This window comes from Babylonia areolata, chromosome 7 (genome assembly GCF_041734735.1).
Source record: "Babylonia areolata isolate BAREFJ2019XMU chromosome 7, ASM4173473v1, whole genome shotgun sequence".
NCBI classification, from domain to species: Eukaryota; Metazoa; Mollusca; class Gastropoda; order Neogastropoda; family Buccinidae; genus Babylonia; species Babylonia areolata.
Genome location: NC_134882.1, coordinates 12947981 through 12964421, shown reverse-complemented (window position 1 = coordinate 12964421; position 16441 = coordinate 12947981). Strand labels below are relative to the sequence as shown.

Below are 16441 nucleotides of genomic sequence, written 5' to 3'. Positions count from 1 at the left end.
ACACACACATGTGATGGTGCCTCACTTAAATCAGATGCATCATCAGACTACACGATCAAAGGACAGGCCCACAAAGGTTTACGTTTTAGTTGGTCTCCCCCATACACTGTAGCAATGCAAAAGAAACAGTCTCGCCAGTCACCCATCTGAAGTAAAGACAAACAGGGAGAGAGAGAACAATCATCAGACCCTGTGAAACATACCTGGTCAACTTCGCTTCTGCCAAAACGGAACTTCTGTGCTAATTCATCCAATCCCTGAATAGATAGCACATCACATGACAAGCCACGCCAAATACACCATGGATGACAAGTTAAAAACGATAAATCACAACAACTGATAAAATAAAAAAGCATGCATGGAAATTCGTCTAACAAATGCAACACTGTATAGGGACAAAATAAAAAGAAACATAAGAATCGACGAAGCAGACAACAGAAAATTATGTGATGCTCTGAAAATCAAACTCACGGTGGACGTCATTGTTAAAATTTTGTTTTTGAATTAATGTCAGTTTATTCAGTGAGTGTGCAAAATTCCATCATGACAAATTCCACACCGGTGATCGTGACTTCACACTGTTCAATTATGCTATTATCGAATGCTTGCCTTGCAATCAGTAGGTTTTCCCTTGGACAAAATGTTACAAAGCAAACAAAGGTGTGCAAAGAAAGTTTGAAATACAAATACTTTATTTTATATAACATTTGAAATAATTTTATTCAACTAATTGTTAACAATAAATCAGTGTCTGTGAACACTGAACATGGCAAAGTCTGTCAGTAGAGTTTTTAAAAGTTCTATGTAATACTGATTATCTAACCAACCACTTATTCCTTCAGCACTATCTATTACTATCAGTCTGCTAAGCAGACCTACCTATCCACTCACTGTCCAAACTGTTCACAACTTAAAAGTATAAATGATGCATAATATTTTTTTCATAAGCACATCTTTTCCTCATTAATCCTTATTTCTATCTGATGAAAAGAAAAGTGTAATCTATCCATCCTGGTGTATCAGTCAGTAAGCTTGTTAGTGGGTTTGTTGTTTTTTTTCATCTTTCTTTCTCTCTCATTTGCACATTCCCAATACAATATTCCTTTCTTTCTCAACTGTGCAGCATTTAGGCTACCTGCCTTATATGTGATCAACAACTTTCTGATCACATTTTCAATTATCTGCTGCGCATCCAAAAGTACAAACATAGTTATCTTCTACCGTTAAACAAAATCCATCACAATTACTGTGGACTCCAAATAGCTTTACTGACAAAACAACTGAAACGAAGCAACAGAATGGGTTTTGGTTCTCATGCAACCTTAACGTTATATTCATCACAGCAACTCAAAACAACACTGTAAGGCTAAAAAGCGCACAGTATTAAAATATATTTTCAAAAAAATATTTAAAAAAACAAAACAAAACAAAACTCCACTCAAGCACACAGCCCAGCACTTACAAACACGTCTCCAGGCTTGAGAAGGTCCAGCTGGAGGTAGGCTCGACGCAGGAGCGGGTCCTTCTTCTGCTTCTTGCCCAGCACCAGCTCCGGGGGGTAGGGGTGGTGGCGGTGGTTCTCGGGCTCGGTTTTCTCCCTTGTCAGGAAGGTCCCGTGAGCCACCAGCAACGGCGCTTCCGTCATGCGCTGCATGGCCGCCGCGCTTCCGGCCCGCCTACTTCCGGCGGAAGACACGCTGACTTTGGCCTCTCTGCCCGTGTCGTCGCCCGTCTGCGAGGCGCGCTCTTTGGCCGAGGAGGTGGCGCTGTCCTGCGGCGGTGACGGCGGGCTACCGCGGAGTTTGGCTGAGGTGCTGTTGCTGAAGGACGGCTCCTGGCTGCTCTTGCCGATCGGGGGGAGCACGATGTCTGATTTCTGCTTCTGCACACACACAGTCTGGGAGACGTCAGTCACGTGGACCTATGCAGTTGAAAGAAAAAGGTACTACAGAGCAACAACAGTACATTAGATAAAGGCTGTTTTCGACAGTCGTTTTCAGTCACATGGACCATGCGATTCGTGTGTAAGTTGAGAGGAAAAGGGACAGCAGCTATAACAGTATATTAGATAGAGGCTGTTTGCAACAGTCGTTTTCAGTCGCAATGAATTGCTCGAAGCAAAGATGAATCAGTTAAGTTAGGTTTTAGTTTTTAACATGTCTCAAAAAGATTTTATTTTCATGGAAAATTCTCGTTGGGAAATACTTCTGAAGGGAAAGACGTCTCAGTCCCACGAGAGAAAAAGGCACATGGAGATAGAGAGAGGAAGGGGTGGAGGGGGGTGGAAAGAGGGAGTGGGTGTCTCGCTAAATACTCTGTTCCCCGTTCCCAAGTACGAGTGCACACTGCAGTATTCTTCTTCTTCTTCTTCTTCTTCTTCTCCTCCTCCTCCTCCTTAGTCGTCTTCGTCTTCTTCTTCTTCTTCTTCTCCTTCTTCTTTGTTCGTGGGATGCAACTCCCACGTTCACTCGTTTCTACACGAGTGGGCTTTGACGTGTATGACCGTTTTTACCCCGCCATGTAGGAGCCATACACCGTTTTCGGGGGACGCAGCCATCCTTGATCCTCCCTCTTGCATCCCCGGTACATGCGACAGGGAGTGGGGCGTGGGGGAGGGGGGGGATGGAGGAAGGGGGGTCAGAGAGAGGTCAAGGTGGTGTGGGGGTCAGCTGCAAGCGTCAGAAATTGACGACACCATCCAGGACCATCTGATGTCTGATCAGTGACTGAGGACTGCTCTGTTTCCATCTGACAAGGCCGTGTGACAGTGGAGCTGGTCCGATTCGACTGTCCCCGTTTGTTGCTTACACTTTGATCATGTCGCCACCCTCGATGGCTTCTTGAGGGTTTGGGCGTGCTTGCGTGCGCGTGAGAGAGGGAGAGAGGGGAGAGAGAGAGGTTGGAAGAGGGGGAAGACATAGAGGAGGGAGGGAGTGGGAGACAGAGGAGGGAGGGAGGGAGAGAGAGAGGAGGGAGGGGGAGAGAGGAGGGAGGGAGGGAGAGAGAGTAGAGAGGGGGAGAGAGGAGGGAGAGAGAAGGAAGAGAGAGAGAGAGAGGGGCGGGAGGAGGCGGGGACAGCGGGTAGACAAGAGTCAAACTCTCAAGAGGCTAAGCACACACACACACAAACACACACACACACACACACACACACACACACACACACACACTCAAACCCTCCTCCCCCCCACCCCCCCCACACACACACACACTCACGGCACTGTGGGCCGGGGTACGGGTGATCTGCCCCTCCTCGTTCTCCTCCACTGTGATGACCGGCACCTCGCTGCTGCCGCTGCCTGTCAGTGCTGAAACACAGGGCACGTGAAGACCGTCACTGCTATTTGTAGGTGGTGAATTATTGGTATTTCTATTTGCATTTCTCTTTTTATCACAACAGATTTCTCTGTGTGAAATTCGAGCTGCTCTCCCCAGGGAGAACGCGTCGCTACACAACATCGCCACCCCCCTTTTTTTTTACTTTTTTTTTTTTTTTCTTTTTTTTCCTGCGTGCAGTTTTATCCGTTCGAAGTGGATTTTTTTTCTACAGAATTTTGCCAGAATCAAACCCTTTTGTTGCCGTGGGTTCTTTTAAGTGCGCTAAGTGCATGCTGCACACGGGGCCTCGGTTTATCGTCTCATCCGAATGACTAAGCGTCCAGACCACCACTCAAGGTCTAGTGGAGGGGGAGAAAATATCGGCGGCCCAGCCGTGATTCGAACCAGCGAGCTGAGATTCTCTCGCTTCCTATGCGGACACGTTACCTCCAGGCCGTCACTGTACAATTGGTTATTGTGTATGTGGTAATTTATTGTGTATGCAGTCATTCATTATTGTGTATGTAGTAATTTATTGTGTGCGTGTGCTAATTCACTGTTTATTGTGGATGTAGTGATTTATGGTTTGTTGTGTATGTAGTGATTTATGGTTTGTTGTGTACGTAGTGATTCACGGTTTGTTGTGTGTACGGTAGATGTGGTAATTTGTTGTGTACGTGTTAATTCGTTGTTTATTGTGTATGTTTATCGTGTATGTGCTTATCTATTGTTTACTGTGTATGTGGTAATCTATTGTTTATTGTGTGTGTGGTAATCTACTGTTTATTGTGGGTGTGGTAATCTACTTGTTTATTGTGGGTGTGGTAATCTACTGTTTATTGTGGGTGTGGTAATCTACTGTCTATTGTGGGTGTGGTAATCTACTGTTTATTGTGGGTGTGGTAATCTACTGTCTATTGTGGGTGTGGTAATCTACTGTTTATTGTGGGTGTGGTAATCTACTTGTTTATTGTGGGTGTGGTAATCTACTTGTTTATTGTGGGTGTGGTAATCTACTGTTTATTGTGGGTGTGGTAATCTACTTGTTTATTGTGGGTGTGGTAATCTACTGTTTATTGTGGGTGTGGTAATCTACTTGTTTATTGTGGGTGTTGTAATCTACTTGTTTATTGTGTGTGTGGTAATCTACTTGTTTATTGTGGGTGTGGTAATCTACTGTTTATTGTGGGTGTGGTAATCTACTTGTTTATTGTGGGTGTGGTAATCTACTGTCTATTGTGGGTGTGGTAATCTACTGTCTATTGTGGGTGTGGTAATCTACTTGTTTATTGTGGGTGTGGTAATCTACTGTTTATTGTGGGTGTGGTAATCTACTGTTTATTGTGGGTGTGGTAATCTACTGTTTATTGTGGGTGTGGTAATTCATTATTTATCCTGTACGTGGTCATTTATTTTTTATTGTGTGGATGTGGATGTAATAATTTATTGTTTATTGTGTATGTAGTCATTTGTTGTTTATTGTGCATGTAGTAAATTGCTGTTTTATTGTAAATGTGGTAATAATTCATTGTGTTATTGTGCATGCGGTCAAGAGACCACACGAAACCATATTGCATTCAAGTGTCAAAGCAGCGTCTGGTTACTTCCAAAGTCATGTCAAGTTAACAATAATTTTTCACAGAAAAACAATACAACGAAATAATGAGTTCATCGTCTTATCCGAATGACTAGACGATCAGTTTGATTTTCCGGTATGACTTGGGGAAGAAAGGCCGGGAGCGGAATCGAACCCACACTATCACGCACACTACAATGGCAAAATAAGCGTCTTAACCACTCTGCCAACTTTCTCCTGAAACTGAAACGCACACATGAAATATACACACATAAAACTAACACACAAAAAAAACAACCGCACACGTTACTGACAGAAACTCACACACACACACATACCACTGAACGCATAAAAAACATACACACACAACACTAGGCAAACAGAAATAACTATACACACACAACACTGACAAACAGAAATAACTATACACATATAACACTGAAAAACAGAAATAACTATACACACACAAAACTGACAAACAGAAATAGCTATACACACATAACACTGACAAACAGAAATAACTACACACACACAACACTGACAAACAGAAATAACTACACACACAACACTGACAAACAGAAATAACTATACACACACAACACTGACAAACAGAAATAACTACACACACAACACTGACAAACAGAAATAACTATACACACATAACACTGACAAACAGAAATAACTACACACACAACACTGACAAACAGAAATAACTATACACACACAACACTGACAAACAGAAATAACTATACACACATAACACTGACACACAGAAATTACTACACACACACATAACACTGACAAACAGAAATAACTACACACACACAACACTGACAAACAGAAATAACTACACACACACAACACTGACAAACAGAAATAACTATACACACACAAAACTGACAAACAGAAATAACTATACACACATAACACTGACACACAGAAATTACTACACACACACATAACACTGACAAACAGAAATAACTATACACACATAACACTGACAAACAGAAATAACTACACACACATAACACTGACAAACAGAAATAACTACACACACATAACACTGACAGAAATAACTATACACACACAACACTGACAAACAGAAATAACTATACACAAACAACACTGACAAACAGAAATAACTACACACACAACACTGACAAACAGAAATAACTACACACACATAACACTGACAAACAGAAATAACTACACACACATAACACTGACAAACAGAAATAACTACACACACACAACACTGACAAACAGAAATAACTACACACACAACACTGACAAACAGAAATAACTATACACACATAACACTGACAAACAGAAATAACTATACACACATAACACTGACAAACAGAAATAACTATACACACACAACACTGACAAACAGAAATAACTATACACACATAACACTGACAAACAGAAATAACTATACACACACACAACACTGACAAACAGAAATAACTATACACACATAACACTGACAAACAGAAATAACTATACACACATAACACTGACAAACAGAAATAACTACACACACATAACACTGACAGAAATAACTATACACACACAACACTGACAAACAGAAATTACTACACACACACAACACTGACAAACAGAAATAACTATACACACATAACACTGACAAACAGAAATAACTACTTTACACACATAACACTGACAAACAGAAATAACTACACACACATAACACTGACAAACAGAAATAACTATACACACACAACACTGACAAATAGAAATAACTATACACACATAACACTGACAAACAGAAATAACTACACACACATAACACTGACAAACAGAAATAACTACACACACATAACACTGACAAACAGAAATAACTATACACACATAACACTGACAAACAGAAATAACTATACACACACAACACTGACAAACAGAAATAACTATACACAAACAACACTGACAAACAGAAATAACTACACACACATACCACTGACAAACAGAAATAACTATACACACATAACACTGACAAACAGAAATAACTATACACACATAACACTGACAAACAGAAATAACTATACACACATAACACTGACAAACAGAAATAACTATACACACACAACACTGACAAACAAATAACTACACACACATACCACTGACAAACAGAAATAACTATACACACATAACACTGACAAACAGAAATAACTACACACACACAACACTGACAAACAAATAACTACACACACATACCACTGACAAACAGAAATAACTATACACACACATACCACTGACAAACAGAAATAACTATACACACACAACACTGACAAACAGAAATAACTATACACACACAACACTGACAAACAGAAATAACTACACACACATACCACTGACAAACAGAAATAACTATACACACATAACACTGACAAACAGAAATAACTATGCACACACAACACTGACAAACAGAAATAACTACACACACATAACACTGACAAACAGAAATAACTATACACACATAACACTGACAAACAGAAATAACTATGCACACACAACACTGACAAACAGAAATAACTATGCACACATAACACTGACAAACAGAAATAACTATACACACACAACACTGACATTTGCCGGATGAGGGCTGCAGTATTTGTGACTTTCTCCTCTTCCCAGTCCTGCTGTCTTCAGCGACCACTTGTGACCGATGATGGAACAGCTGCAACACATTCCAACTTCCAGTCTGTCACATCAAGCCATGTGGCCTAGAAATGGAGACGGTTCATGTAGATAGATAGATAGACTGATATAGATAAGGTAGGTAGACAGACAGACAGACATAATAATAATGATGATAATGATAGTATTTATATAGCGCTGAATCTTACGCAGAGACGAATCTAAGCGCTTTGACACCAGTCATTCACACGCATGCATAACTCTAAAACTGAAGAAACCCAAGGCATGGACGAGGCAGGGGAGGGAGGCTATCTTGGGAAGAGGGTGGAGTATAAGGGCCAGACTTCGAAAGAACTGACGATGCGGACGAGCAACTGACGAAGCGAAAAGAAGGGAAGTTCATTCCAAAGTCAAGGTCCAGATAGGCAGATAGATAGATAGATGGATAGATAGATGGATAGATAGATTAGTAGATAGATATATAGCTAGATAGACAGATAGACAGACAGACAGGTAACCGTAATAATTTTGTAAAAACAAGACTGACGTTTTTGGTAAATTGCGCGCAGCATTTCAGTTTGAATTTCCAACTAACACAGTCCCTGAAGACAGACCTACATGTTCCGAAACGTTGGACGCCCATTATCCAAAACGAGGATACATCTATAGACTTTCTCCATTTGCTGTTTTGTTTTTTGTTTTTTTTAATAAACTCAGCAGTCATCTTCTATTCTATCGTCGTACTATATTGTCTACAGCCTTCCTGCCGACCGCAAGGGCCACTTCAGGGTTGAATAGCTGTCAGTTCATAAAACCCCGAAGAAACTTTAAAAAGCTCGATTAAAGCAAAGTTAAAAAAAGACGTATTCATCAATATCTCTTTCAGTACAATTTAAAAACTCTGATCAAGTAAGCCGAGTTAAAAAAAAAAATTATATACTGAAAATAGCGTGAAAATAGCCATTGTCGAACGGACATAAAAATGTTGCAGATAAGCCAAGTCTACAATGTTGTACTAATTTTGCTTCGACTCACTGTACCATAAGAGGGAGTAAAAAATGGCCTGTGATTGTATGGCTATGCTTTGGATATGATGTTATACGGATAGTTCCATCGATTATCACTAATGTTGTGGATGTTTTTGAAGACATTTCGTAATAAAGCAAAATCTGAAAAAAAAAATCCGAACACCTATCATAATTCTCGTGAACATTCTTCGACGCTCAGACCGCTAAAAAATTATTAAAAAAAAAAAAAAAAAAAAAAAAAAAAAATCCTGCTTCACACGCCTACACCACTCCTCTGATTCTCTACCCACGCCCAGCATCGGCATTCACATCTCGTTGTCATGTGCGTGTGAGGCTGTTGTTGATGATGTTGTTGCTGTTGCTGCTGCTGCTGCTGCTGTTGTTGTTGTTGTTGTTGTTGTTAATGTTAATGATTATGTTGTTGTTGTTGATGATTGAGATGATGATGATGATGATGACGATGACGATGATAACAATGATGATGATGATGATGCCGACGATGATGACGACGATGATGATGATGATGACGACGACGACAATGATAACGATGATGATGACCACGACGACGACTATGATGATGATGATGATGACGACGACGAAGACGACGACGACGACGACGACGATGATGATGATGATGATGATATTCTGCCACTTTAGCTGTGTGCACTGACCTCGGGCAGGGACAATTCCGACATGGCCAGTTTCATCTTCCGTTGTTTGGCCAGCAGCCCCAGCATGGCTGAAAGAAAGGAAGGAACAGGCTTGTACACTGCACTTCCTGTTATGGCGTCTCGACGGGGCTCTGGCGCTAGAGTTACACACACACACATACTCTGCCTCCCTCCCCCTCCCCCTCCTCCCCTCTCTCTCCCTGTGTGTGTGTGTGTGTGTGTGTGTGTGTGTGTGTGTGTGTGTGTGTGTGTGTGTGTGTGTGTGCATGGAACAATAGATACAAACATCACAAGTTGAAAAGAACCCCTGCCAAAATAAAAGTAAAACAAAAACAAAGAAAGAAGGAAATCTAAGCATATCAACAAAGCAAAACAAAAAAAAGAACCATCCACCAATCCCCTCTAACGTGATAGAGATACAAAGAGATATACAGAATCTCTTCCCTCTTTTATTTTTGTTATTATTTTTCTAATGGTCATTCGCTAAGAATGATTATCCACTTTCTTTTAAAGTTTTTGAACCTCAGTACTTAAAGAATATGCACATTTTGCTTCATATATACATATAAATAAGTTCCTACAGGCAGGTATGAATACTTAGACACACACAGCCTTGTTGGGGAAAGATGAGAAACACCCAAAGACACACAGGTGAAGTGGATGACACTTGAATAGGTGGTCACAGTCTTTTTAGTTTAGACGTCTTCTTCCTCCTCTTCTGCGTTCGTGGGCTGCCATCTCCACTCGTATACATTTACGAGTTGGATTTTATATATGACCGTTTTTACACACACACACACACACACACACACACACACACACACACACACACACACTTCCCCCCCCCCTCCCCCTCCATTTTATGGAGCCATACTCCATTTTCAAAGTTTAGGCAACAAAGCTGTCATCTGTGGGACGCAGCGGACCGGGAAAGACAATGACCACAAACCCATGTCCTCCCAATCCCCCCGGCCGTGATGCTAACCACTTCAGTGGAGCGGGAGGGAGAGAGGGTATGCACTACAATACGTAACGAATGTAGCCACATAAAAACGTCTTCATCATCGTCTCTCGGGTCTCGTAACCCCGGGTAGGGGTTGTGGAGGAACCACTGATGACTTTCTGACAATCATCCCGCCATCTGTTTCCGTCGTGGGCTGCTGCTCTCTGCGATTCGGCGAACGACAGGCCTGTCCACTTCCTGGATGTTTTTTTTTTTCTGCCCCATCATCTGCACCGTTTCAGTGGCATTACTCCCACGCCGCTCATTTAGATTCCCACATTCGCGGCCACACCCGGGTTCGTCCGTCGCAGTTCCAGCGTCGGCAGTCCACAGGGAACCATCGATGTTAGGTCGCCAGGAGGCCACACACCAGAGGAGACCCTGCACTGCTGCTGAGTCACTTCGGTGGTGTTCAGTGGTGCCTGTTCTGTTTTAACGTACTTAGGACACCACCTACTAAGCCCCCTACTAACGACAATAATGGCTTAGTCGCGGAGTCAGACTGAGTGAGCGTCCCTCCCAGAGTGGAGACCGCCACCACGTCCCTCAAACAACCACTTCCTGGATGTTGTCTTCCCACCTCTTCGTCTTCCTCCTGGCGCTGTGCCTTGCAGGGTGGTTTTTGCCGGGCCTGGTGATCTCGTCACATGTCCATACCACATCATTCTTCTTTTCTTCACGATGCTGAACAGGCTGTCATGTGCCTCAAAGGCTGCAGTTATTCTGTTTCTGACCTCAGTTGTGATCTGGTCTCTCTCTGTATGAGATGCTCAGGATCTTACGGTAGCATCTCAAAATAACACCGCGCAAAAAGAACCGCGACATCATAAACAAAACAAGTAGTAGTCTTCAGTTTAACGTCTTCCACTTTAAGTGATATTAGACGGAACCAAAACAACATCTATAAAATTATACAGTGCGTCTCCCGGTTCACATCAATCCCAACCGCACCGCACCCCACACCAAACTACTTACTAATACACGGCTTTCGCGCTGTTAACCAACAAACTAAATTCAAACCACTGATCAGTCTCTCACTCTCTCTCTCTCCCCCCACACACACTCACACCACACACAAATTGTTATTGTCACACACACACACACACACACACACACACGAACACGAACACCCAAACACACACACATGCGCGCGCGCTCACACTCACACCACACATACATTGTTATTGTCACACACACACACACACACACACACACACACACACACACACACACACACACACACACACACACACGAACACCCAAAAACACACACACACACACACACACACACACACACACACACACAGCCATCTCACCCTCTGCATGGCTGAACGAACGCCCGCACCCCAGCTCCTCTGTGCTTTGAGCGGAGAACTTCTTTTCGTTGCGGACGTCGAAGACATACTGCACGCGGACTACTTTCACGATTCCCTGCACGCGTTGATGGAAACTGTCAGCGTTGAAGTATTTATGGTGGTGTGTTTTGCTTGTTGTTGTTGTTGTTGTTGTTTTTTTTTTATCATGTGAATATGTCATCGTTGAAGTGTTCATGGTGGTGGTGTGTACTAGAGGTTTTTTGTTTTTTTTCCATCATGTGAATGTTTCATCGTTGAAGTTTGTATGGCGGTGTCTGTTGTGTGCTCATTAGTTATGTTTTCCTTTTGTTCACAGTTGTCTCGCTTCCTTCATTTATTTATTTCTTCTTCTTCTTCTTCTTATATCATTATTATTATATTATTATTAATTATTATTACTACTACTACTTTTTATATTATAATTATTATTTGTTTATTATTTATGTACGCTTATAGTTGACTTCATCACGTTTTTTGCGCCTTATACACATTATTAGTGGTGGTAGCAGTTATTTTTTTTTAATGTATTTATCTATTATTTATTCACCCTTTTTTTTTCTTTTTCTTTTTTTCTCAAGGCCTGACTAAGCGCGTTGGGTTACGCTGCTGGTCAGGCATCTGCTTGGCAGATGTGGTGTAGCGTATATGGATTTGTCCGAACGCAGTGACGCCTCCCTGAGCTACTGAAACTGAAATTGTCAGCGTTGGAGCACAAAAGAGGAAGGATGAACGTTGAGTAGATTGGGTGCGTGTCGATGTGTTTGCATGAAATGAGAACGATCCTTTAAATCAGAGAGAGAGAGAGACAAGACAAGACAAGACAAATTCTTTATTATCGAGGATAATAGATAAGCACTGGCGCGCTTTTTTTTTTCTCCATCCAGTTCCCGCCCTGAAACAGAGTCTACACTACACAATACTGCATTATATATGTCATTGCATGCACTACACAATGCTACTTAATGTCATAGAATGCGAATACTATACTATATAAAGGAATTAGCATGGTAAAAATAAGACACACACAAACACATACACACAAACACAAGCGCGCGCGCGCACGCACACACACACACACACACACACAGGGGCGCAAGCTTGGTATCAATAATCGACATAAAAAAGCAAACAAACAAACAAAAACAAAAAAAACAAGAGAGAGAGAGAACGAACAAACGAACGAACGAACAAACAAATCTTTTTCATTGGGGGGGGCGGGGGGGGAGGAATAAGCACAAATGGGTTGTTTTCATCCTGCCCTCACGAAAAGGGAAAACATAACAAATGCTCAATATAAAAACATTACACTGCATGAATAAATTTCAATTCTGTCCCACGAAAAAGGCGAAGACCAACCCCCAACCACCCACACACCAAGCGAAGGCCAACCCCCAACCACCCCCACACCAAGCGAAGGCCAAACCCCTACCACACCTCCACACCAAGCGAAGGCCAACCCCCAACCACCCACACACCAAGCGAAGGCCAACCCCCAACCACCCACACACCAAGCGAAGGCCAAACCCCTACCACACCTCCACACCAAGCGAAGGCCAACCCCCAACCACCCCCACACCAAGCGGAGGCCAAACCCCTACCACACCTCCACACCAAGCGAAGGCCAAACCCCTACCACACCTCCACACCAAGCGAAGGCCAACCCCCAACCACCCCCACACCAAGCGAAGGCCAACCCCCAACCACCCACACACCAAGCGAAGGCCAAACCCCTACCACCCACACACCAAGCGAAGGCCAACCCCCAACCACCCACACACCAAGCGAAGGCCAACCCCCAACCACCCACACACAAAGCGAAGGCCAAACCCCTACCACCCCCCCACACCAAGCGAAGGCCAAACCCCAACCACCCACACACCAAGCGAAGGCCAACCCCCACCCACCCACACACCAAGCGAAGGCCAACCCCCAACCACCCACACACCAAGCGAAGGCCAACCCCCAACCACCCACACACCAAGCGAAGGCCAAACCCCTACCACACCTCCACACCAAGCGAAGGCCAACCCCCAACCACCCCCACACCAAGCGAAGGCCAAACCCCTACCACGCCCACACACCAAGCGAAGGCCAAACCCCTACCACCCACCCACCAAGCGAAGGCCAAACCCCTACCACGCCCACACACCAAGCGAAGGCCAAACCCCTACCACACCTCCACACCAAGCGAAGGCCAACCCCCAACCACCCCCACACCAAGCGAAGGCCAAACCCCAACCACACCCACACACCAAGCGAAGGCCAACCCCCCAACCACCCCCACACCAAGCGAAGGCCAAACCCCTACCACCCCCACACCAAGCGAAGGCCAAACCCCTACCACACCTCCACACCAAGCGAAGGCCAACCCCCAACCACCCACACACAAGTCAACACGCAGACTGACCGATTTGACCACGTGCAGCCACGGCGTGCGGTTGATGTCACGTGCCACGATGCGGTTTTGTCTGAAATCAGAACCCCGATAATATGTTTGTGTTGACATTGTCACAAATCAAAACCACGATAACATGTTTGTGTTGACATTGTCACAAATCAAAACCACGATAACATGTTTGTGTTAACATTACCACAATCAAAACCACGATGTCTGTGTTAGCCATATCAGAATCAACACCACTGTAACTTGTTTGTGTTGTTCACCATGTCACAATCAAAAACCACGACGGCATGTTTGTATTTGTATTTGTATCTCTTTTATCACAACAGATTTCTCTGTGTGAAATTCGGGCTGCTCTCCTCAGGGAGAGCGCATCGCTACACTACAGCGCCACCCATTTTTTTTGTATTTTTTCCTGCGTGCAGTTTTATTTGTTTTTCCTATCGAAGTGGACTTTTCTACAGAATTTTGCCAGGAACAACCCTTTTGTTGCCGTGGGTTCTTTTACGTCCGCTAGGTGCATGCTGCAGACGGGACCTCGGTTTATTGTCTCATCCGAATGACTAGCGTCCAGACCACCACTCAAGGTCTAGTGGAGGGGGAGAAAACATCGGCGGCTGAGCCCTGATTCGAACCAGCGCGCTCAGATCTCTCGCTTCCTACGCGGACGCGTTACCTCTAGGCCATCACTCCATGACATCAATCAGAGCCAAGGTGATATATTTGTGGAAGCAATGCCACAGTTAAAAACTATGGTAACATGCTTGTGTTAGTCATCTGAGTTAGCCATGTCACAATCAAAAACCGCGATAACATCTTTATGTTAGCCACATCCAAATCAGATATACCCTTGCCTTGAAACGTGAAACACAAACGCCTGCATGACATTCAATTATCGCCGTGCTTTTGTTTGCCTTTTTGTTCTCATCATTCTGTTTTCCATGGGGGTTTTTTCTGGGATAAATTTTGTCACGTTTTCTAGACAAGAAAAGAAAATGGGTAATTCATGGAGACGCTCTCTCCACAGGGTTAGAGCACCCTGGTATCCACGTAGTAAATCATGCTGTAGTTGAAGTACAGTGCAACACCATAAAAAAAAGAGCGTAGTTTTGATGAAAGATGAATGGACGTTGAATTGTTGTTGTTGTTTTTTTAAATGAAACGATGGAAAGAGGCGTTAGGTTAAACATCGATGTATATGATCGCGCAATATACCTCAAACATTCCAGATTATGTTTGGAAAACATCATCAATCGATTACATGATATTAGTTGTGGGTTGAGGTGGTGGCGAAGGATGAGGGGCTGCAGTAGCTGTAACAATGGTTGTGATGCTCTTGCTGACATGTGATGAACTGTATAATATGCAGAGCTCAGAAACACACACACACACACACACACACACACACGCACACACGCACACACACACAAAGCAAGCACACACACACACACACACACACACACGCACACACACACACACACACACACGCACACGCACGCAACACACACACACACACACACGCAAACACACACACACACACACATACACACACACACTTATAGTGAATAGACGTTAAACTTAAGAAACACACACACACACACACACACACACACACACACACACACACACACACACACACACACACACACACACACACACACAGAACCAACCCATAGTATTTGAACTCAATGGCATCAGGGTTGTGCAAGAAGTGGTCACATGGAAACTCCTTGAACAGATCAATGGACCTGAAACACACAGCCACACCTTCTGGAGTTTATATTTAAGCCTTTCCCTTCTTGTCGGGGCAAAGAGGATATAAAGTAAACAATTAACTCACTCAGTACGGCCAGTCCTCTCTTCTCCTCTACACAGACCCCTCGGATGTCCAGTGGGTGTCGCAATGACCCAACCTTTAGCTTCCGTCGTCAGAATTGTGGTATTCTTTGTCAACATTCACCTCTTCAGTGTAAGAGCCTTCCGCTTGTAATATTTTGATGGTTGTAATTGGGGTGAAACGCTGTTAACGTCGTCTCTTTCGCCGTTCGTATGGAGAGAGTTAAAACAATGGAATTGGCGATTAAAAAGTCAGATAAACAGCAATCATAATATTGCAATCTTCCAATTTTGACGAATCATTCCCCACTTTCAAACACACTTCCTACCCTACTTTCACCAAGTTGCAGCAATCAAAAATTAGTTTCCCATTCAAGTTTTTCTTCCATTCAAGTTTTTTCTTATTGAATCAGCTCATTTCGAAGATGTGCAGATTTTGGGCGTTCCATAATAAAATGAAATTAATCTCCAGTCACATCCATATCGCAGTTATGAGTGCGCAATTCAAGCGGAATATTGTGACGACCACTGGTCTCAACAGGTATTTTTTATGACTACTACATCTGAAATAAATTAATGATAAAATGTAACG

At 43.2% G+C, this 16441-nt stretch overlaps 1 protein-coding gene across 8 annotated transcripts in view; it reads right to left on the bottom strand.

The window, feature by feature from the left end:
• Positions 1-16441, bottom strand: part of LOC143283723 (uncharacterized) — a 137908-nt gene that overhangs the window by 11370 nt on the left and 110097 nt on the right. For 6 of the 8 annotated variants that reach the window (XM_076589997.1, XM_076589994.1, XM_076589998.1 and 3 more), the window contains 8 exons: positions 15684-15761; positions 14020-14080; positions 11574-11688; positions 9255-9322; positions 7505-7595; positions 3217-3308; positions 1463-1882; positions 204-257 (listed from right to left, as the gene is read on the bottom strand). In XM_076589997.1, the coding sequence (XP_076446112.1) occupies positions 204-257; positions 1463-1882; positions 3217-3308; positions 7505-7595; positions 9255-9322; positions 11574-11688; positions 14020-14080; positions 15684-15761 (979 nt within the window). The remainder of the gene's footprint in view (positions 1-203; positions 258-1462; positions 1883-3216; positions 3309-7504; positions 7596-9254; positions 9323-11573; positions 11689-14019; positions 14081-15683; positions 15762-16441) is intronic. The other 2 variants (XM_076589999.1, XM_076590000.1) reach the window with 1 other exon arrangement.